This window comes from Malurus melanocephalus, unplaced genomic scaffold (genome assembly GCF_030028575.1).
Source record: "Malurus melanocephalus ecotype Western Australia unplaced genomic scaffold, MMel_1.1 scaffold_288, whole genome shotgun sequence".
NCBI classification, from domain to species: Eukaryota; Metazoa; Chordata; class Aves; order Passeriformes; family Maluridae; genus Malurus; species Malurus melanocephalus.
Genome location: NW_026623520.1, coordinates 227,951 through 250,975, shown reverse-complemented (window position 1 = coordinate 250,975; position 23,025 = coordinate 227,951). Strand labels below are relative to the sequence as shown.

Sequence of the window (23,025 nt, the reverse complement as noted above, 5' to 3'; positions counted from 1 at the left end):
TTCTCTCAGTACATGAATGTTTAGTGCATGATAAGTGAAGCTGCACAAAAGAGAGACAGAAAAGACCCCATACAAAACTTACCAAAAAACCCACTCATGTGGGTTTTGCAATTGTACTTACATGAATGAATCAGGAATACTCAATTGATAATCTCAGGTCCCTTGATCAAAGGTAACAAAGCTACAGTAACACACTGAGAAATCTTTGCTTTCATTACTCTATACAAACATCTCATGGAAGCTATCTTTCGACTTTTTCCTTACTTAAGGTAACCCACTGGAATTTGTTTTTCCTTGGACAACCATTTCCTTTTGTACCTCTAAGSGTTTGCCAAAGCCTTTTCCCTACATAACCCTTCCTCATCTTGGCTATCTCAAGAACACTGTTGGACAAGACCTGTGTGATCAAAAGCTGTAGCATAGTGTGATTGTCTAATGTATTTTTTAAAAGCAAAAATAATTGATCATGGTATTCTAAGGAGTTTTTAATCTCATAATTGTACAAGTAGGTGAATTTGCTACAACATGAGCTTTAAAATTTGCATCTGCATTGGTATTTTACTTCTTCTAGTGTGCATATGAGCTGAACCACTTGGTATTTTTGTGCTTTAAACTGCCACTGCAGACCGTCTGGCTACTCCAGACTYACAGCTGGGAATAAAGTGGCTGCTATTGCTTAGTCTAATTTTCTGATAAGCTGCACAGAGATGCAGTTACTAAGTGTCATTYTCAGGACTGTGTACAGTGGAATAAGCTGAATTTCATTAGATGTTTAGAAAGTTTATCCTCTTCCATTCTGTTCATTTTGTTGGTGTTTTCTTCAGCACTAGGACATTTCTGTCTTCATGATTTCATGTTTTGCTGTCACCGAGCCTAGCTAGCAAGGCCCTGCAACAAGCTGCAAAATCTTTCCTGGTTCTGAAATGGCAGAAACCTCATGGCATTCTGGTGCAGAAAAAAGTGATCCTATTTGATGCTACACTATGCCATGGCTCTGCTCTCATCACATCCCCCAGCATTATGTTGTGTTATGTTCATTATGTGACCTCAGGGGATCCTGACACATGACCTGACAGACGTGGTGTCGTGCACCAACCTCATGTAAAATGAGAAGTCTGACTTTGCTCCATCATAGAGATTATGTGTCTCTTCATTTAACTTAATCATGTCAGTGGGTTCAGCAGCTTGTCTCCTTGATGTTGAGAATGTGATAGGAGATTGCTTACAAAGTGAAACAATATTGGGAGATCAGACCTTGGAAAAGCTAGAAGATTGCCATGGTTCAAGGAACTGCTATTATAGATCAAAGTGTCTAACTTTTTCTTAGCTTTTGGGCAGAGGCTGTACTTAGGTGAGATGGAAAACAAAGATTTTGTCCACCARTTCAGACTACTTTAAGGCTAGCAGTACTCTGGTACCGTTTAAAGGACATTTTATTGCAATCCATTAAGTGACTGTAGCTAGCGTGGCTATAGGTAAAGATCAACAGTATTTTGAAGTAGCAAAAGTGTCAAAATGGGTGCACCAATAAAATATTCAGTGTCTTACTCCTATGTCAAAGATGTTGTGTGATTATAAATTACATGTAAGATCACCAAATGTGGTAGAATCTGGCATAAAATAGCAGATAGTTGACATATCACTGCTTGTATGGAGAACTGTGTAGGGTCATCAGCATTTCTGGTTTTTACTCAAAAGTATATCTTTAAYAACAAAAATTTCCTTTAGGGCTGCAACAGTTCAATGTTAAACAGTATTAATGTGAGAATGGTAATGCTTGGTTCTCCTCTTTATTAGTTAGCAGGAGGCCAGCAGCAAGTAGGGAACTTTAACTGTTAACCAATAACAGTAGCATGTTTGACTGCCCTCACCCTGAAATTGCTCTTTTTGTAATGGTTAACTGCTCTGTTGTAACTCTCAGCAGGGGGGTAGTTTTCCCGTCAAAGGAGGTAAGATAAAAGGAAAGAAAATTCCTTCCATCGCGTGTTAAGACCCACTGGAAAGACAATGGTTGCTGTACACTAAACAATTCCCTGTAGGAAGGTCTAGCGCAGTTTTATACCTTGAGACTATCAGCGGGAAAATAGGTTGTTAAAAGAATTATATTTAAATTGAAAGCACTTTTGTTTTACTTCCTCTAGTTTTTACGGCTTCTTGTCCCCAGGGTGTGCCGGAGTGCGGTGCGAGCGCTGTGCCGCCCCGGCGTTTCCCCGMTGCCGCCGCCTCCCCGCCCCGGGCAGCTCACCCTGTGGGAACAGGCGGCTGGCGGGCAGGAGGAGGCAGAGCGGGGATTTCCCTCGCTCCCTCCATCCCTCGCTCRGATCCCGTTCTCTCTGTCTCCTCGCCCTCCTTCCCACCGTGGCTCTGGGAGGCCGAGCACACGCGGGAAAAGCTTCCCGAGGAAGGCAGGGCGGCACGGTTTTCCGTGACAGCTGAGCCGAAGGACAAACGCCCCGGGAGGCCGCAGGTGCCCGGCAGCCCGTGTCCCCCCTGTGCCGGCTCGGGTGTCACGCCGCGTTTCTCCGCCCGGGCTGGCGCTCCCGGCGCCAAGGAGCAGCGCCGCGGTTGCCTGGGAGGAGCCGCTGTGTACAGAGCTGTGCSCGGGCCCCGGGGAGCTCTGTTCCCTGCATCCCGCGAAGTGTGCCCGTGGGGCCGGCCTGGGCGTGGGCGTGGGCGCGGCACCCCGGGCAGGGCGCTGTCRGGGCCGGAGGGGCTCCGGGCAGGAGCCGCTCCCGAGCGAGCAGGTGCAGGCGGTGCGGAGGGCTGGCTCGGGCTGAGCGGGACGCGCGAAGCCACCGGCATGGGCAGTCCTGGCACGAAGGGGTCGTGGCTCTCGCAGCCCACCGTGAAGAGCGTGCTGGTGTATCGCAACGGGGACCCTTTCTTCCCGGGGCGCCGCATTGTCATCCATGAGAAGAAAGTGTCCAACTTTGATGTGTTCCTGAAAGAGGTGACGGGCGGGGTGCAGGCACCCTTTGGAGCTGTGCGAAACATCTATACTCCCCGGGGTGGGCACCGTGTGCGGCAGCTGGAGGAGCTCCAGAGTGGAGAGCAGTACGTGGCTGGTGGCAGGGAGGCCTTCAAGAAACTCAAGTGAGTGGCTAAAATGTRATGTAAGATTTATATGGAGCTTGAATATCAGCATTTGGAGTTTGGCACTGTAGCAGTGCTTCAGACGACYTCTCACCCTGTCCCTTTTACTAGTTATTGCAGAAAGAGAGCTTAGATGTTGTGACCGAAGGCAAAAGGAAAAGAGCATTAGAGGTGAGCCCCAGGAAGGTACTGATACATGTAGTGACATCTCCTTGACATGAYAGTAGCCAAGGAAAAGCAGCCCTTTAACCCAAAGGACATGCAGGAATGGCATGTTGTTGTGATGTCTGTGCTTAGCTGAAGGGCCAGTATCAGTATTTGTTCTCAGGGGTAGCAGGATGAAAGAGGTAGAAAGGTGGAGTGTTGACAGTCCTGCCATGAGGTTGATGAGTCTGGGAATTTAATTCCCAAAGCTTCCTTTCCTGTTCATTTTTTGAATGTCTAAAGTATTCGTCCTAGCTATCTGCCTCTCCATCACTTCTGTTCGTTTTGTATACATATATAGCCTTTTGATGTCCCTCCTGTTTTTTAGAAGATGACCATTTGTGGTTTTTTTTTTTCTATCTGGACAACAGGAATTAAGCTTCCAGTTTGTCTGTTTTCTAGTCAGTCAGAGAGAGAATAATGTGAAGGAGGCCTGGGCTATTTAGGTGTGTTTCCAGAGTGGCTCTGCATGTGTTCAGTAATGGTTCTTAATTCTGGCAGTGAATTTCATGGTCTCAATTGCCYATTATATGTTTTGTTCAGTCTTTGTGGGCATTTTTCCTACAGCTGAATTAAAAAGAAATAAACCTCAAAATTAGCAATCCTTTACTGGAGGTGGTTTACAATTAGATGCTCAATCACCACCTTTACAAGGTCTTCCTCATCTTGGTTCTGCAGAGTTGAAAACACTGTATTTTTCAGGAGAGCTCATTAGGGGCTCATTATGTTTCAGGGCAAAACTCTGTGTCATGAASAGGATCTCTGTCAAGCACTCTTATAATTTCTGTCACCAACTGCTTCTGAAGATTTATTGAAGCTTCTTGCACTTCAGTAGAAAAGCCAGAGAGAAAGATGTATGACAGGGTAAATATAAGCCCTTTTCCAACAGCCCTTTTCTCTGTCAAGTGCAATGCTCCGCTCTAAGGAATATCTACCAAATCCATTTGGTGTTAAATCCTGTGATTCTGTGGATTACTTTAAGTTGTTAGTTATCAGCACATCCTGTTACACCTCTCTAAAAGTTTTTTGTGTTTGTTAGGCTAAAAGTAAGTAACTTTTTGGAATTAGCATGCACTGTTCAGAGAATTGGACACTGGATTTATATTGGGTGGGGAAAAGCATTTGCTTTTGTCAGTTCATGGTTTGTGGTCAGAGTTTTATGGTGAGAGTTTTTCAGACTTTTRTGGATGCAAAATGCAATAAGGTACTTATTTAAGCCCAACAAAGAGAATACTTTAATTAAAGCTAACCTAAAGAACTGGGTAAAAAGCAGGCTGTTTTATAYATCTCTTGGTAATATGTMATAGTCCTGTGCYGTAGAGGGGATAAATGGGATGACTWGAGATCCTTTCCATTTCTGCATTCRGAGTTGGAGTTCTTCACTCCAAATTACTATTTGTTTACGTAGTGCTGGAAATGTTGGCAGTGCTTTTGTGAGCATTAAAGACAGGCTGAAGGGCTTAATGTTGACACTGTTCTTAATTGGGTTGTAGACAGAATGGTAATTAGGGAGACATATTAGCCAGAAAAGTCAGAGGACAKGAAGGGTTAATTGGAAGGAACAGTTTTGTGAAAGGGTGTGAAGGAATTAAAGAAAAGTCTGTATATTTGGGTAATGTGTCACAGTTGCAACTGTGAGAGATCAAAGCATCTGCCTTAAAGGATCTGAGACTGGTCTGATGGCAGCAAGAAGCTACATCCTCCCCACCCATCTAGTAATTCTTACTGGACATGTTCATTCCTATGATAGACCATCTRGGACTGAATTTTGAAATGGAGGCTTGTGGCACTGATGTGTAATGGAGAAAGTATCCACCAAGGAGTACCAGAAGTTGAAAGCGCCATTGTTCTGCTTCAAACACTGCATTTGTTTCTTCTCAGATGCCTTACATTGAGAACTGAATCTTTTCCTCTCCTGYTCATGGTAGATTCTAGACTAAACTGCATTCACCTTTAGCACATGAGCCAAACCCTGAATCTTAAYAATTTGAGATTGATACCTCTGAGGGCATTATTCTATATAAACTGTTGATATCTTTATTTTTTTAAAATAAAATAAAWCAATCAGCATTTGGAAATTCTGCTTTTAGAAAAAAAGTACATAGAAATGTTCTTTAATGGAGGAACTTTTAGTCAACGTTGGGAATTTTTGTAACATGTAACAAGTTTTCCACCTTGTTTTATCATTTAGGGAGGTGCTGAGTTAGCACACACTTCTTTGGTGTATACGTGGTGGTGAGATGTTTTGGTATATTGTAGGTGTTTCTGTGGTGAGTGAGAATGCACATATAGGTTGCACCCCGTGGAGTTCTTCCCCTGTTCTCAGCTTCCCGAAAGAAAACTGTGTTGGAGCTGGTTTTGATTTTTAGCTTTTTTTCCAGCATGCTACTCTACCATTCTCCTTCCTTTGCCCTTTTACTTGGATCTGTGCTCATTCATCATTGGTAGATTGCCCTCTCTCCAGCAGCATCTTTCTGAGCAATGCTGTAGTTTCATCGCTGGCATGGCCAGCCATTGGTTAGAAGTATTTCTGCTTTCTTAGCAAGTGAGAATTGTTTTGGAAAATTTTTGGTCTGACATTTTTTTGAGCGCCATCATCCACAAAAAAGCCTTTGCTCCTTTTCAGATTTGCGGGTTCCCTAAATTTGATGACTGAATGCCCAGACCTCTTCATAATGAATTTAAGCCTTTGACTATGTATTTGCTTTCCTTTGTCACTTTTCTTAGTTCTTGGTGAAATAATTCACAGATGCCTGGAAAACAAGAACCACAGTCAGTACCTGGTGTTGGAGGCGATTGGAACCATTTTGCCTGAGGCATTCATTTGTTTTCAGTCTTGCAGGCTGTAAAACTTCTTAGTTTTGGTCTAAAGAGAACATGTTCCTCTTTAAACTGAGAGCTTGGAACAGCTGTTTGTTTTTAAAGAAGGCTCTTAAAAATATTGTCCTATGTTACTATGCTTTTGTTTTCTGAAGCTTTGACATGCACTTTCAAGCATGGCCTGGCAGCTTCCCTGTGTCTTATTGTCCCCTCACAACGAAGCTTTGAAATCCCTGTGACCATCCTTTGGGACCTTGATAAATGATTGCCATTCCTTCAAAGAAAGAATGAAGATTTTTCTTTCTCTCTCTTTTATTTTTTTTTCTCTTTATTGCTTTTACACCTTAATTCAGGTCCYATGAATTCTCAACTGTGGCCAAGTAGGAAGGTTTTCTCTGGCAAACAAATCTTATCTCAGTCATTAACTACAGAGCTTGACATTACTGAAGGGCTGCAGATGTGTTTTGAGTTCTGAGATCCTGCACTGAGTACTTGGCTTTAGATACATCTGATTTCTCAAATGTGGTTTTCCAGTCTTAAAATCCTGGTAAAGYACCTTCCCACTGGAAGTGAGAACAGTGGAACAGTGGAACATCACAAAGATATAATATAATTATAGTATAATATGGTCCAAATAGATGTCTTTTGTTTGCTTATCCAGTTGAGGCTTGCATTTTATCCACAAAATAATTATGAACCTATTATTTATTGGTTCATCCAGCTGTGAGAAAGCAGTGTCCAGGGGTGTCCACATTCTGTTGAAACACAGGTTGTGTAGGTCCTTTTAAATTTCAGCTGATGCCCGAGTTAAACTCCAGTGTGCAGGAAAACTTTGTATCTATCAGAGACTTACTCTGAGAAACTATGAGGCAAGATGATGACCTTGAAAACGCTGGTAAGGTGATACTGTGCTGAGATTTATTGATCCACCTCACAGTTTTATATGAGCTTCTTTCTGACAAGAGGGTTATTGACGCTCTGTTCTAACCACCAGTAGCTTCAAAGTAGGTGACTGATTCTCTCCTGTCTTTTTTATTAGGCGAGAGGGCTAGCCTGAAGATTTATTTTAAGAGTTTTCTATTAATTATTTACTTTTTCTGTTATTTTGAAGCATAACAAGTTCTAAAACTTTCATGTATAAAAAATAGTCTAGACTATTTGTGTTGTGTAAGTTTGATGCTTCTGYAAACAATCATATCCATTTTCTTTCCACAGCTATTTGGACATCGGAGAAGCAAAGAAAAAGCCTGCTGAAATCAATAATGAGGTAGGATGGCTGAAATATTTAAGAAGCAAGCCTGCAGTTTATTTTTTTTTTTTTTTGACATGCCTGCATTTATGCCTGATTTTCTAATATGCATTTATTTTATTTATTAATAATACAATTATCTGCCATTCTCTACATACTTCTTCAGTGTTTATTATTCTGATTGCTCTGAGCATGATTATAATGATTGTCTTCTGTTCAGCTTTCTAAAGTGCCACATCCAGTTAAAAACTCAGTAACAAAAAAGATCTCCTGTTGTCTTCATTGAATCTGGTCATAAACCTAAGGGAGATTTGTACATGCAGAAAAAATGGTAAGAGTGAGAATTTTGGGAGTTTTGGACCAGCAAATTTTCTCCTAAACTTGGTATTTCCTGTGAAGAAAGGACATTTTTGTTTGAAAAATGCCAGTGTTAGTTGTRAACTTCTAACTAGTTTTAGTCCATAATTTGCCAAGTTCACTTATTTCTCAACAGCTCTACACTGTAGCCTGAGGAGATAACTGCAACATTCAAAAAATATCATATRTGGATTTGTGTGAGATGCATGACTCTGAATTATTTTTACTGTTTTATTGTGTATGGAGATAGCAGATTTTCCCAACAAACACTTGAATTACAGCTTCTGTGTGACAAGAAGATCAGCTCACTTGTGTTTCAATTTCTTTTGCCTTGTGCTCTCAGGCCCATTTTCAGCAATTTGATGGTTTGTGTAGCAGATGTCTTCAGACAGTASGACACCTTGTACTAGAAGACTCTCAAAATTGCCCTAATGACATTTACTGTGACACTCAGAAACTTTTTGTTCAGAGGCTATGAAATACAACAATTTTATAATTGAGCCTAACTTTGTTACCTGTATTWTTTTGAATGGGTTCACTCAACAGGAAGATCAAATTCAAGCTGAAGATTTGATATGCTGTTACAACTACCCTGTAAATTGACTTTTAGTTGCATAGTTATCAGTACAACCACAGCCTTGCTTTTTTTAAGGCTAGTTTTAAGGCTGATTATTTTGCTACAAGTCCTTAAAAGATTTTTGATAGAAATAATGTCTGTGCAGTTGGAGAAGTAGTTGTAGAAGTCGTGAGTTTTTTTACTTACAATTGCATGTTTGATAGAAGAGGYTTCTATTATTTTGCCTGGAATCAGTGCTCATAGTATGTTATCTCAGCACTTTCAGCCATCTCTCAGGGCTTTGAAGTAACTCAGTAYAAACCAGTCATTATCTCAGCTTTCTTCTTCATATTTGACTTATGTTTTCAATCTCCACTGTCTCCCTGTGGAAAGCTTAACTCTCTGTGTTGAATTTAATTTTAAGGTGATTGATTTATTTGSGGAGAGGAGTTATAAAAATGAGATGAAACATAGTAATGGTCGACAGATTTCTGTCTGGGCTTGCGAATAACATGATTGTCTTCATGCCCTAATAATTTAATCCTAGAAACGAATTTTCAGGAGACTAGTATCAGAACTTTTAATGCCTAAATATATTTTCATTTAAATTGTATGAGGCAGCAAGTTCTGGTTTTATTTTTTTGCAGGCATTCACTTAGAAMTCAAAAACCTAGATTTGTTTTAGCACCAAGAGAGGCAGCAATATTCCTATCWTGGTTAAGTACAAAATTAATGATTCTGGTTGTATGAAGCACATTTAATTTGRCATTTTATCCACTAAAACAATTACAAATATCTATTTCTGATTCTGGTTAGCRTGCAGGAGGTCAAAAGGAAGAAAACATGCAGCAGCTGTGCATTGTGTAYTTATATGCAGCTGTATGTTTTCTTTTCTGTTAGTTATACTGCCAAATGCTTGACATCTGCTTTTGGGAGCACTATAATATTCTTCTTCAAAGGCAGCATCTCAATTACTTTAAATTTACATATAACTAGAAAATGTGTGTCAAGCTAGAATTAAGCAATAAAAAATTGATGWTCAAGATATGGCGTAAATCCTCTGGCAGAGCCATCACTCTGGAATAGTATGTCTCAAAATTTTAGCAGTTGTRTTACTGGTAGGAAAAATAGTAAAAAGATTTCATCATGACCCAAGCTAAAGCTTTGTTACWAACTCTTTCTGAGGTATGTTTCCATCCATCCCTTTTTGGGGCAACTGAGCTTCTTGTTTCACAAGAGAGAGATTCCCTTTTGTACTAAAGGTGTTCTGCAAGTACAAATACATGTTAAATGATGTGCTTGATGAATCTAACAATTAATCCCTTGAGAAAATATAGACCAAGAGAATTACCAGTTGTTTATTWTAAGCTTAATTGTTTTTAAATGGTACTGAATGTTATTTTCCAATTTAATGTACAAGGTAGGGACATTTTTATTTCTCTAGTCACTATCTGATCTAGATCGTCTCTCCCTATATTTAAAAAGAAAAGTTTTACTTGCCATTGGGGCTGGGTAAGCTGCTGAAGGATCGACTGACCTTTTCGATTTGCAAATCCTGTAGGCAACTATTTGTTTTAAACTTTTTGTTTCACAAAAATGTATCCAGCTGAAACCTCTTTTCTTCTTCCTTGAGTCCTTATGACCAACGAATCTTTGAACACACTACAGTAAATGAACTGTGCTATGTGTTGTTGTAAAAGCAAAGAGTTACAGGTAGCTAAGGAAAATAGAAGTATTCTGATGTTGAAGTTGATGCAACATCTCTTGCAACCAAGAAAAAATAATAAGGAAGATTATAGTGTCTGTATGAAACAGCATCTGTTAACCAAAGCCCATAGTAGGCCTGCAGTAAACTGCTCTGCCAACCACGTAAATACTTTGCCCTTGGTTGATAGCACGCAGATCTTCTTAGGTAGTAAGAACATTGAGGTTTTTTGTCTGCATTCACTTTTTCTCCTAGACTTCTAGGACAAGGTGATTGTGTGGCCCACTCTGGTACAACTGGGACACGTTTTTCCAGTGATTAATCACTTTTTCACTCTTACATACACTTCATAGTTCCCTGACTCCTTTCTCATTGCAACTTTTTCTTTTATTRTGCTGTTTAGGCATGATCACATTTGTAGGAGTTTTAGTAGAMTGGAATAGCCAATGTTTTTACCAATGATTCTTCAGAGGATTAGCAAAGGTTCCTCAAAGATTTCCTACATGTGTGACTTATTTGTATCTGCATACACCTCCAGAACATCTCTCCCTGGAGAAAACCCTTAATAATCACAAGGATTTGAATGAATGTTTGAACATTTTTAAAATTTAAAACTACTTTTTCTGATCCAGTGCCTATCAGTTCTCACATTGCTCACATTCTGGATGACACAGGCATTGGCTAGGATGTGGAGTGATGTGCTTTTGCTTGCTAGGGAGACTCACAGAAGGTGTCTGTTTCTGTGATGAAATGTGACCGAAGAGTGAAAATGTAACTGACAGAATGTCTCCTAGAGGTGCTCTACAGCCCATCAGCTCAGCAGCACTCCTGCTGTGGGGTCCTGTGGAGCAGATTTAGTTACTTGGCAGATCTCAGTGTAGCTCAGTTTGCCACTGTGTTCTTGGTGAGATTCTGGGACAAGAAAGGCTCCCTGGTTGTTCAGTGCYGACAGAAGAGGCAAGCACCATGTCAGGGGGGTGTGAAGTAGAAAATACAAGGCTTGAGACTTGGTAGATATGAGCTTAGCACTAGAATTTTCCACAAAAGCATCTAGGATGATGCTATAGAAGTATGCAAATCCTGTGTTTCCCTCGGGTCCTCCATATTTTAAAATTAAATTATTCTGGTATCGTTCATGGTAATTGCTTTGGTTCATCATTTGTTGCTAGACAAAGTCACCAAATATCTCTCARCAGTAGTATGATTTAACTTACCTGCAAAAATTACATTTTGGAAGCTTATTATGTTGCCTTGRTTTCAGAAATTATTTTGGTATATTCATGCTGGCTGTACCTTGTCTCAAAGTTAAGTAAACTTGAGTATTCTTTTCAAGTACCTTCTAATGAAAAATCACAGTAGTTATATTTTTTTTTTTTAATTTCAAAATTACTGTTTATCATGTCTGTCAACAGTGTGGTTTAGGCATGGTMAACATAAATGCTTAATCATAAGAAAAATCTTGTCATTTTTGAATGAGTGGGTTCTTGATTCATTTAACATCTAATTGTCAATGAGAAATTGTTCATTGATATTTTCTCTTCACAGGAGATAGTTTTGTCAAAGGGGCTGAATAGATATTAGAAATGATCCCAGCCTATGCAAATTACAATCTTTTGATGTCAAAACAATTTATCTACATAAAATATTCTTTCCATCTGCTTTCCTAAGAATTAAAAAACCTCAAACTTTATGCTACCTGAAAWTGCTAAACACAAAATACTGGTGTATTTGGCTGGTAACAAATTGTGTATAAAAGGCCGCTTCATATTTCTTTGCAAGAATGCAAAAGTAAACCCTCTTGCTACTCTATATCTGACTCTTTTGATTATTTCTACTGGTGGGCAAGAATTTTCTCATTTTCTCATGCTAAATTAATTAGTAATTCCAATGTAAGTGTATTTTAGGGAACAAGATTATTAAAATGCAAAGATTAAAAAAAAATGCTATTAAGTCTTTAATCTCCTGAGCAACGTCTTTAATAGTTGAATGTGATATGCCATGGTTTGGTAATTAGTATCCTGGTAACATAATTAGCACAACAAAACATACAAAATGAATAGTCTTCCTGTGTGTTCACGGTCTAATACCAGGAGGAATCAGAGAAGAACTTACCAGACATCCAGTTAGAAGATAATCTGTGCCCTTTTTTTCCTAATATGACCTATGGATGCACAAAATTTYTCTCTATATAGTTCTTTATACCTGAACTGTGCAATTTTGAGTATTTTGATTAGCAGCTTGCTTATAGATGGATTTAGTGATTMGCAGCAGAAAAGTTCATGCTACTGGCAAATTCCATGATCTGTGTTGAGTTCGATCTGAAAATTGAAAGTTGTTCTCTTTGATTAATACCTGCCTTGTTTATTAGAGTAACTGGTCTTCCTGGCCTGTGAGGAGGCTGGGAGGGAGAGAGAAAAGAGGTGCCAGCACTGAAGCTTTTAATGAGGCATGTGTTAGTCTCATATGTTGCTGCATATTAAATTGACTTACTGGAAACWTTAACAATTTTCACCTTTGATTAAAAATGGCAAAGAGAAAAAATATTATTTTGGGGGTTGTTTTTTGTTCTTCAGGTGTTGACTGTTCCTAGGTTCAGGCCCTTCTGATGAGCCATAAAGGCCAGACACTTGTTTTTAGTTTAATTAAGTCTAAGGAATTTGGGGAAAATACACAAAATGTGAGAGGGAAGACCAGTAAGAATCAACTGTATTATGTCAGTGTCTGAAATGAGTATCAGGATCTATTTTGCTCTGTGTTATTTATGCCATTATTGTGTAAATTATAAATCACTCTACTCAGAGAAGAAATTCTTGGGATCCAGAGGGAACGCAGGTGTGATCTATTTTGGAGCATTGCACAGGCTGTGTCTGGGCAGATAAGACTATGCYATTGTCTGACTTATCCCAGCTGAAGTTTGGCCACTAGTCAGTCCAGTATCCCAAATTTACAGCAGATTCAGACTGAAAAATTTTCCTTTCCGGAGCTCAAATAGCTGAGGTGAGACTTAGTGCTCCTTGTGCAGGGAATATGAACTCCATTCCACTTACAAAGGCTGAAAAGGAGGGTGATTTACCTTGCAGGTGAATACATTGGCTTTAAATTCTCTGGGAATTTTGTAGGACCTTTGCAGTCTAGAAGGCTCCCTTAGTCACTACACACTGTATGCTGTGRAATAGTTCATTTCCAGCTCATCCATGTTTTATGTGGGCTGAGAAGCTAATGTGCAGCCACAGTGCTGTGCCCTATTTATGTAAGCCTAAAAATACACTAAGTTAGTAGCAGTTTGAGCAGTGCTTTRTGTTCACATCAGTTAAAAGGCTCATGTGTTTAAACTTATCAGTCTCTGTCTCAAGGCTGCTTTGTACTATCCAGAGTACCATCTAGAAAAGCAAAGTAGCCCGGGAAATGTGGATTATCCAGGTTAGTTACTGCATGAGATAACTGAAATAGTTTGGTACTAACCAAACACCTCAGTGATTTTGACCCTGCATCTTTAGTCAATGTGTATAAAATGTCCATTTCAAGAAAGGTCATGGTTCTATGAAATAGATAACATGTTTCCTGTGCTGTAATTGCTTTAGAAAACTTATTGTTCTAGTTTGGTTTTGATCACTGAACCTTGAACATTCCTTTCTTTTACATCACAGAGTGGTGATGGTGTGTATCAATGGGGTTTTGGTTCTTTTTGACCCCCATTCTACCCCAGGGGAATGTAAATATTTGTTCTCAATTTTCTTGGGCACACTGATTAACAAGCAGGCCATTGTAACAAGCTGGCAAAGCCATGGCTCATTGCATGAGCTGATAAATTTGGAATGTGACATTCTGTTGAAATATTTAAAGTTTCAAAAAGTTAGTTATAAAGTGATGTAAGTAATGTGTGAGATGCTCATGGCACCCAGAATTACATTAAGAGCACTTAAACCTGTACAAATCAAACTAGCACAGAGTATGTGGTTCAGAAACATTATGGTTTTTTACTTGTTTTGTTGCTGTCCAGTATGGCTTTGCAAAAACATATTGTCCTTGAAATCATACAGTTTTTTAGTTGCCTCATTTGATGGAGAGACACTCCTCGTAAGGAAAGGAAATAAGTCAGATAGTCAGACCATTTCTTAGCTATGGATAACTGGCAAGTGTCTTCGTGGCAGTGCTGTTAATATGCTGCCAGACCTCTGTGTTTAGCATGCATCTGTTTAATGTGCACTTAATTGAAAAGCTAAGAAAGGCACATTTCCATTTGAACCTATTCTCAAGTGCATGCAATTCATCCTTTTAGAAACTTATATATTTTAGAAACTTATATATTTTAGAAACTTATATACTCTGCATATTCAGAGTCTAGTTACAATACTAATTCATGAACAGTATACTTTTCTTATATACAAGGATTGTCTCTGTGAAGTGTCACATGTCTCTTGCTAGTCCCAAGTAGCCAGCAGGAGGCTAGGTAGTTTTCTGAGTCTGTCCCACTTTCCAGTCTGTATTTCAGTGGCAAGTGTTGAAAAGTATAATGCACCATTCATAGAAACAAAAACTATGCACGGGATCATCAAATAGATTCACACCAACCAAAACAAATAAACTTAATTTTGATTCATCTTCATGTTAAGGATTATGTTTCTTACCTTTTACTGGTTAACATGTGTCTGAAGAAAAAAGTGAAAACCATTATTTTTATATATGTGCTTCAAACTAATGTGTGCATTGCTCAGAGTCCTTATGTGAATAGCTATTCTCAATGATGATTTCCCTTTCATGCCATATATGTGACATTTTTTTCCCAATGTAGAACCTTTTGGAGTTAGAAAGATTGCCTAAGCAAGCCCATCCATAGTGTTCTAAAAAGGAGTGGCGTGTTTTTAGTTATTTAATGAGTTTGACTCCACATMTTTTGTTAATGTGTATAAAAATGTGCATTTTTTAAAAAAAGTTGTATTTCCATGAAATAGATGTTTCCTGTGCTGTAATAGCATTAGAAAACTTTTTGTTCTAATTTGTTTCCATATGGTCAGCTGAGCATAAACATAACAGAAATTTTTTCGTGAAAATTGTATTAAAGTGGTGTATCTATGTAGGCATATACACACATTATATTAATCTATACGTGTGGAAATGCACAGAATAATTCAAAATGGTTTTCTAACAAAAACTGCTTTGTGTGTATGTACATATGACAGTATAGCTGAGGTAAAGGTGTGGCTGCTGATCATTTAGCTTTGCTTTTGGGTTTTTCCAACAGTCAGCAGTGGAAGATGTAAGTACTTGAAGCAGATTGTGCCATGTGTTGTATGTGTTTGCGAAGTGTTTTGTCTGTGTTTGTTAAATTTTCTGGATATTTATCATACACCTATGTTTAGCACATAGTATAAGGGAAAATTATACAGGATGTGGTTAAAAAGCAGCTGTGAGGGCCTGGATTTTTTTACCTTGTTTCAGTTGGATGCTGGTGTGCTGTCTTTGTATTTTCAAAGGGCTGTTAGGAGACAGAGTTAATGACAGATTCAACCCCAGTGTGTGATGACCAAAGATGAAAGCTGGACTCCAAGACATGCTGTAAAATGTGTTCTGAGGTTCAAGTGTTTACAGAGTCCTCAAACACCACAGAGTAATTCTCACTCCTGGAACCTAATCTGTGTTGAGTTAAGTAAAACATTGTTTTGCCTAGACTTTGCAAGGTGCTTTACAAAGTCATTTCAAAGATGGAAACTCCTGTCTGAAACAAGGAAAACTCATACTGCTGTTAGTGTTAGAGGCTCTGTGTGAAATTACTTTTTTTTTCTAAAGACTAGAATAATAAAAATCATGGTGATTTTGAGTGTCTGTGATCCCATGGCATATTTTCAACCGTGTTTAGCTCTTGTTGCTTTGCAAATTCTCAATTGATTGCTTCCAGCTTAAAGTTTTCTCAGAGTTTCGATGSATGCAATGCTTTCTCCTTCTTCCCCTGAAAGCTTTGTGTTGCTGCAGTAGGATGCCATGTAATACCTCTGATAAATATCTCATCACAAATTATGAATTGTTGGCAACATTTGTCAGCAGGAAGCTGCCATTGAATGGGTCTTTTCAAACAAACTGAAAATGTACAAAATTTAAAGATAAAATCATAATGGGGTCAGACCACTGATTAATGTAAATCYGCTTACAGTTGCTGACGTAAATGGGAAAGTGCTGATTTACATCATCAGAGAAAGTGGCTGGTGAAATGAAAAGAAAATAGAGGAGTTAGGGGCTACTGATGCTGTTCTATTTAAGTGAGCACAAACTTTCACCCAAGACCACTTTGCTGTTAATGTGTAACTCTGCAGTGCCAGAGGGGTCAGGCTGTTCCAGACACTGCAACACTGCGGTGCCTCCTACAGACATAATAGCAGCAGACTTGTGTTTTCTTTAATTAAACCCCAGACCAGGTCTTTCACTGGGATGGTTTAGTGGAACTCCGTATACTTCAAAGGAACTAGATTTATTTACAGTGTCTGAGCACCTGGTCTTTTATTAATATATACTTCTGTATTTTGAAGTTAGGTGCCTTGCTTTTCATGACCATAAGAAGCTTAACATTGATCAGACAGAAGTTATTCTAAAATTTGYGAGCAAATCAGGTTAATTAGAAGAAAGGTGTATAGTATGGAAGTGGTGGGGGTTTTTCTTCTTCTTTTTTTTTCTTTTGTAATTACAGTATAGTGTGATCTTTATAAAACATGGCTTCAGAGCAGGCTAGGGTTGCCTATGCTGAATTTTTGCAATGTTATACTCAGAGAGCTTGGTATACCATGCTGTAGCCAGAACATACACTGGTAAGAGTTATCTCTTGTGCATTCTGGAGTTGTGCATTATGCTGTTTTGTAGTTGCTTGCATGTCTGCATGCTTGCCAGCGTCAAAATTAAATGTATTGTATGCATCTTAGTTGTAGCACCCCTGGTGCATGCACTTTCCTCTGTTTGGTTTTGTTGGTTTTTAGTTTTCTTATAAAATGTATATTTTCTCCTTTCCTACCTCTTATTTGCAGACCAGGATGTCCCTGTGTACTGCTTGAACATAAAGAGTTTATCTTTCTTTTGGCCCCTGAACCAGAYCAGGTGTAAAACATGCCTTCAAGAGGCAAGCTTCCCAAAGGTGTTAGTTATCTCTCCAATTCCAGACAAACATTAGCCTAAGCCTCTGTCAAAGAGCAAATGGACACCAAGAAAAGATGTTGTACTCTTATCCCTGCTGTTCATGTCAGGTATGGCAAAGTACTTCAGAGTTTTGTGCTACCAAGGTTCAGCATCTGCTTAATTTAGTCTGGACTACTCTATTCYAAGTTCTTGGAAACAGATCTTGTCAATGACCTGTACTAAATGCTTCATAGAATCATAGMATTGGTTGGGTCAAAAGGGACCTTATAGATCACCCAGTTCCCCCAACCCTGCCATGGGCAGGGACACCTTTCACTAGACCAGGCTGCTCAAAGCCCTGTCCAGGCTGGCCTGGAACATTTCCAGGGGTTTCTACAGACAACCTCATTCCAGTGCCTCACCACCTTTAACAATCTAAAATTTCTTCCTAATGTCTAATCTAARCCTGCCCTGTTCCAGTTTGAATCCATTCTCCCTTGTCCTGTCATTACATGCTCTTGTAAAAAGTTCCTCTCTCTCTTCCTTGTGGCTCCCATCAGGTACTGGAAGACTGCAATTAGGTTACCCCAAAGCTTTCTCGTCTCCAGGCTGAACAATCCCAAATTCTCAGTCATAATATTTCCATGCACTGATTTTTGTGGTATCACTTTATCAAATGTATTATTGTACTAACATATTATTTTATTTTTTTTAAAATACAGAAGGTACATTGATTTAAACAGGCTTAGAAAAACAGTGCAAGTTTTTATTTTGTTCCAGGTTAGGCTATGTTTAGGTAGAACAGACAAATGTTTCATTTCTGCCCAAGCTGGTGCCATGTTACAATCCCCTACAGTTTGCTTGTTTAATAACAAGCATCACTGGTAAGGCCACTGAAGGCTGCCAGAAATATTATTGACCCTTAGAGAGCAACCCAAAAGACAAACGTGCAAGTTGATGCCTCAGTGTCTATTATTGGCAGAAACACAATCCTTCAAACAATAAATGAGCTCTTAACATCTGTCAGGTTGTTGTTTTCTCTAGGGTCTGGTGACTGAGCTACGTGCAATCACATGATGGCCTTCTGAAGAGCCTACACCAAAATTAATTTTTTCATCAGCTTGAAGGAACAACTAAGTGGTTTGGCACACCTGGGACTATCCTAAAGAGCTCCTTTATGCTTAGTAAATGCTTTCTAACTCATGCCAGTAAAGTATGGAGCATTGGAACCTGAGTGTTGCAGACTGCATCAGAGAACTTAATTTGATGGACTGTTTTKTTTGGTGAGACTGTGGAGAGCTTGAGAAGCTTAAGTGAAAATCAGCAATCACCTCCTAGAAAAAGTGTTGCATAACTTTATTATTTGTGTATTGGATACTTTGTAGGGGATTATCGTGGCAACCTACCAGCTGCAAAAAAAGGWGCAAGGGCACCCAAAGTTCAGTAACTCCCATTTTGTGTGCAACATGTATTTGGAGCCTGAATATTAGAACCTGATGCTATGAAAGTAAATCAGTATTGTTTCAGCCTTCAATAGCACACCCTTTAGAAAGTTACCTTGTTTTTTTCTGTATTCTGAACTTCTTTATTAAGTTGCTTACACTGAGATAATAACCCTTAATGGCTGCCAGCAGCAGTAGAAATATTTTCAGATGTCGCAGTTTTAGGTGTATTTTGTTCTTTTTTTSCCCAGTAAATTTTCATTTCAAATTTTGGTAACATAAATGACTGGCTATGCTCTGAAGAATATGCTTAAAATGTTTCTGCAAGAATGGCTGAGCTCCTAAATTATTTGGCAGTTCAAAAAATGTCTTTTCCTCCCCTCATSAGCTGTATGGTAACAACCTCTTACTCTCTTTCCAAGCCTGCAGTAGTAGATATGACTCTTCCACTTGATCCAGTTCACACTGGAAATAACGGCAAGACTGAACAGCAATTACCTTAGGCATTAGTGCATGGCTTATGTACAGTCTAGTAGAAAATTTCTCTTTGTWTGGGGCTGAGACAAGCATGCATCTACAAAATAGATCTGAAGGAGTAAATGCACTGCCCAGTGAATTGCTTGTGTAAAGGGAAGGTCCCCAGCCATTCCAGGAGCCTGCTTCCTAGTCTGGTCTGCAAGAAATGCTGGCACAATGCAGCGGTAACATCTTCCTTGTTGTCTCTCCTTCTTTAGATGTCCCTGGCCAAAATATCTCTTTGCACTGAGCTTCAAATCACCATGCTCTTCTGGTGCTGATTGCTTCTGTTTGGTCCTTTTAGTCTGTGTAGCCGTGCAAAGGCTAATCCYGCCTTTCTCCATCCATGACCAGGTGTGCTTTCATTCCTCTGAGTCTCTCAGAAAACAGATGTTTGAGAGGGCTACACAGCTCACAAGGCTCTTTGGAAAAGACAAAAAGCTGAATTCAGAATGAATATTCTTCTTTTTTAGCAGACATTGAAAACACTTTTTGTCCAACAGATTAACATCTTGTATTTTACTTGAAGTAATTGTACCCTGAGGAGTGCCAGTATTGCTTTTGTTTTGTTGGTTCCTTTTCTCCCAAGATTCTATCTTACCTCCAGAATTTATGTGCTTAGTGCAGAATTTGCAGTGTGACATTCTTTGAGTTATGTGTGAAGTCAGATTTGATTATTTTAATAACATTTTTTAGCCAGTTTGGAACATCTAGTAGGCTGAGCACATCTCTTTTCAATGTGTACAAGAGAAAGATCTGGAAAGCATTCCAGTGATTATTAAATGAATTTGTGAGAAAATTCAAGCAAAGACTAAAAGCACAGGACTTCAGACCATTGCCCACAAATTAAATGAGAAATGCTGGTTAAGTTAGCGCAGAGTGTGATAAAACTGCAACACATCATGTCATTAGACTGCTTTACATGGTGAGTGGAAAATTGCCAGTTTAAATAAACTTTGTACATCTATTTGAAAATATGGCTCTCTGCATGCTGGCTATTTAATTCTTTAAGCTTTTATGGTAGTTTGTTTTTTTAGAAATGTAGCCAACTTCTTAATGCATGTATTATAACTTTTGAATTTTTGGGTTTAACACCTTATTTTGATTTGCTAATGATGAAGAATTAAAAAATCTTCCGAATGGTTTTGGAGTCTGGGTTTGTCTTTTTTTTTTTTTTTTTTTAACTTCATGTTCAGGATAATGACATTAATGTTGATCTTAATGCAGTGTCTGTTCAAAAGAGTACAGAGAGGGAATATTGCTGGGAATTAAGTAGCCCACGTATTAATCTGAAGGCTAAAATTCTACAGTTCACCTTACTTTTGAGTAATTGCCCTAAAATGAGAGGAGTATTCAGAAATCTTTACAAATTACTGACGGATTAGGTTGTAAAGACCTGTACAAGATCAAAAGTAGTTATTATAATCACAGAGAGATCTAGCAATGACATTTATTGTTAAAAAAAGAAGATAGTTTAATTGCCTACGCCATGGTTATAAGCAACAAAGACTAAGACAGCAAGAACCGAATTAGGAATTATTTTCTCGGGTGTGTAGGACAACCAAAGATGTCCATACAATTCTGCCTTCTCGGTGCAAACCATATGTTGTGCCATAGTGCACTGTGGTGTGCTGTGCTGGGGTTGTTACTCATCACACACAAACCTGCAGCAATAATTATGTGTGCTGCGTAGAAGGTGAAGCTGGAATGGAATAAAATGCACACTTTAAAGGCAGGAGCTTCTTTCTGCCCACATGCTGTCCCACATGCTGATGGTGGTCAGGGCAAACTTTTTTGAATGTGAAGACTGAGTTATTTCTAATTTTTCTTTTGTTCTTTCAGGTCAAGCCAGTCACTCACAGTAGGATCACTGTGTCAGCACGRTTTCGAAAGCCGCTCCAGGAGCCCTACACTATTTTGTAAGTAGAATTTTCACTTAGTGAGCTGCCATTTCAGGGGTGGTGGTGGTGGGTTCACTTCAGATAAGCTTTGTTTAAAATGCTCCTCCAAGTTATTTTATTTTGCTTTATTTCAGCCTGATTGCTAATGGAGACCTTATTAGCCCTGCAGTGCGCCTCCTCATTCCCAGGAAAACACTGAATCACTGGGATCATATTCTTGAAATGGTCACAGAAAAAGTTACTCTCAGAAGTGGAGCTGTTCACAGGTATCAGAAAGCTGAATATTTGCAAGATACATTTGATATGCCTAGATATGTTTCTGAAACTCCATAAGTGGATATGATGGGTATGGTTCCTATTTTATGGGAAATTCCACTGTAAGTAAATGTAAGTAAAAATAAGTAAATAAAAAAAGCCCCACAATGCAAATGCTTTGACTCCAAGTAACCCTCAGGTTTCACTTCAACTGCTTTTTAAGAAAAAGAATAACCACATTTTGCTTCAATTGTTATTTTTTTAATTAATATTTATTGATTTTTAAGTTAGCAGGCCTGTAATATTATACAATAATAATGTAATGTATTTAGTACTAATAATTAAGTYATATGTCATAATAAAATAAATGAGCGTGGTAAAGTTGGTGAGGATTTTTGGAGTGTGATATACATGTGATCTGTGTTAATTTTTWATTTTCATAGTTCTTTAAATTCATTGGGGCAAACAATTTCAAGGAAAATATTATAGTTTCTTTAGGAATTGTATACCAGGGCTCTGACTAGGATGTGCTTGATATTCAGCCCTCTCAGCCTCCTAATAAAAGCCAAGGCCAAAGTTGTAGTGGGGGTTTGCCCGTTGCAGTACCTCAGCTGGTCTGAGTTGTTAGTCTAAGACGTCTAAGAAAGCGGAGGTGACCTCCTGGCTCGGTAGGTTACAGTGCCTTAAGGCTTTTACAATGTAAAATAAGTTAAAACAGTATTTGCTASTTGTTACAAATTTTAGAGAACAATGATACATGTGATGTCCGTGAGAAGTATTGCAGTGCCAGAGGGCTGTCGAGGTGTGCAAGCAGATTACTGACATTCCAGTGTTGCCCCATGCAGAGCACATTACAGGAGTGTCTTCATCAGATGGGAAAGCTCCTTTTGTGGAAAATCATTCTTCACAGTCTATGCAGTGTCTGAGCTAAGCTTGCAAAATCTTTCTCAAATCAGTGAAGATAAGGTCGTTTTTAGCTTTTCTGATCGCTTTCCCTGAGCTGTACAGGTGGGAGAAGATAATTAAGGTGATGCTATCTGTTGACTGTTAGCTCTCATCAAGTTTTTCCTCTCAGCCCTGTATTTCTTTGCTCCTATTAACTGGCTACTCATAACTTTTATTTTCAGTAAAGGAAACCAGCATGTAGCAGCGTTCTGTTTCTCAGCTAGTGTAACTCAGAAGTGAACAAAGCAAGAAAAGACATTTACAACATACCAGTTCTTTCTGCTCTCAGGTTGTTTAGCAGTTCAAAAATCTTTCGCATTTTATTCTCGTTACTTGGTGTCACTCTGGTGAAACTGAATGTTGTACATGAAAGCATTCAGTATATAACTAAGACACCTTTTGGGAAGTTCCCTTCAGTGCTCATCTTTAATCCTTCAAAAATAAGATAATGTAGATGATATTTTTAATTATTTAATGCTTTCCTCTTAGTRGGTTTCTATTAACTCAGTTTTCYTTTTCTTCCCTTAAAATATTAGAARTACATATKAAATCTGTTAGTAWAGTAATCRTTGTTCTCWWAWRWKWYACAYWWTWTKYKSKGRKKTWYWSWRAMWSTGTKWYMYYTWKRRGAGAKMTMKWSWSASWMCKMWWRTKSKGRRRAKATAWWWTYTCWYWWKMGAWAWWWTRWGRRWWTWYAMRAAMCYKRRKYMWWMWWSRYRRYWTTTTTTYTTTYYKKKKTWRKWAAARRRKTTAAAARCTGYCAAGTCTTAAAGTTTCTCATAGGGCTTTAAAAAAATAAATTATTGATCATCCTGATCAGAATAGGGATGTAAGCAAGACATATGAGAGAGGAGATGATGAGAAAACAGCTGGTCTGCTTGCCA

At 38.8% G+C, this 23,025-nt stretch overlaps 1 protein-coding gene across 2 annotated transcripts in view; it reads left to right on the top strand.

Moving 5' to 3' along the window:
• Positions 1-2,542: 2,542 nt before the first annotated feature.
• The window catches only part of DCDC2 (doublecortin domain containing 2), a 54,872-nt gene continuing 34,389 nt past the window's right edge, over positions 2,543-23,025 (top strand). For both annotated transcript variants that reach the window (XM_057376720.1, XM_057376722.1), the window contains exons 1-4: positions 2,543-3,093; positions 7,333-7,384; positions 20,883-20,959; positions 21,076-21,207. In XM_057376720.1, coding sequence (XP_057232703.1) covers positions 2,801-3,093; positions 7,333-7,384; positions 20,883-20,959; positions 21,076-21,207 — 554 coding nt within the window. In that variant the 5' untranslated portion in view covers positions 2,543-2,800. The remainder of the gene's footprint in view (positions 3,094-7,332; positions 7,385-20,882; positions 20,960-21,075; positions 21,208-23,025) is intronic.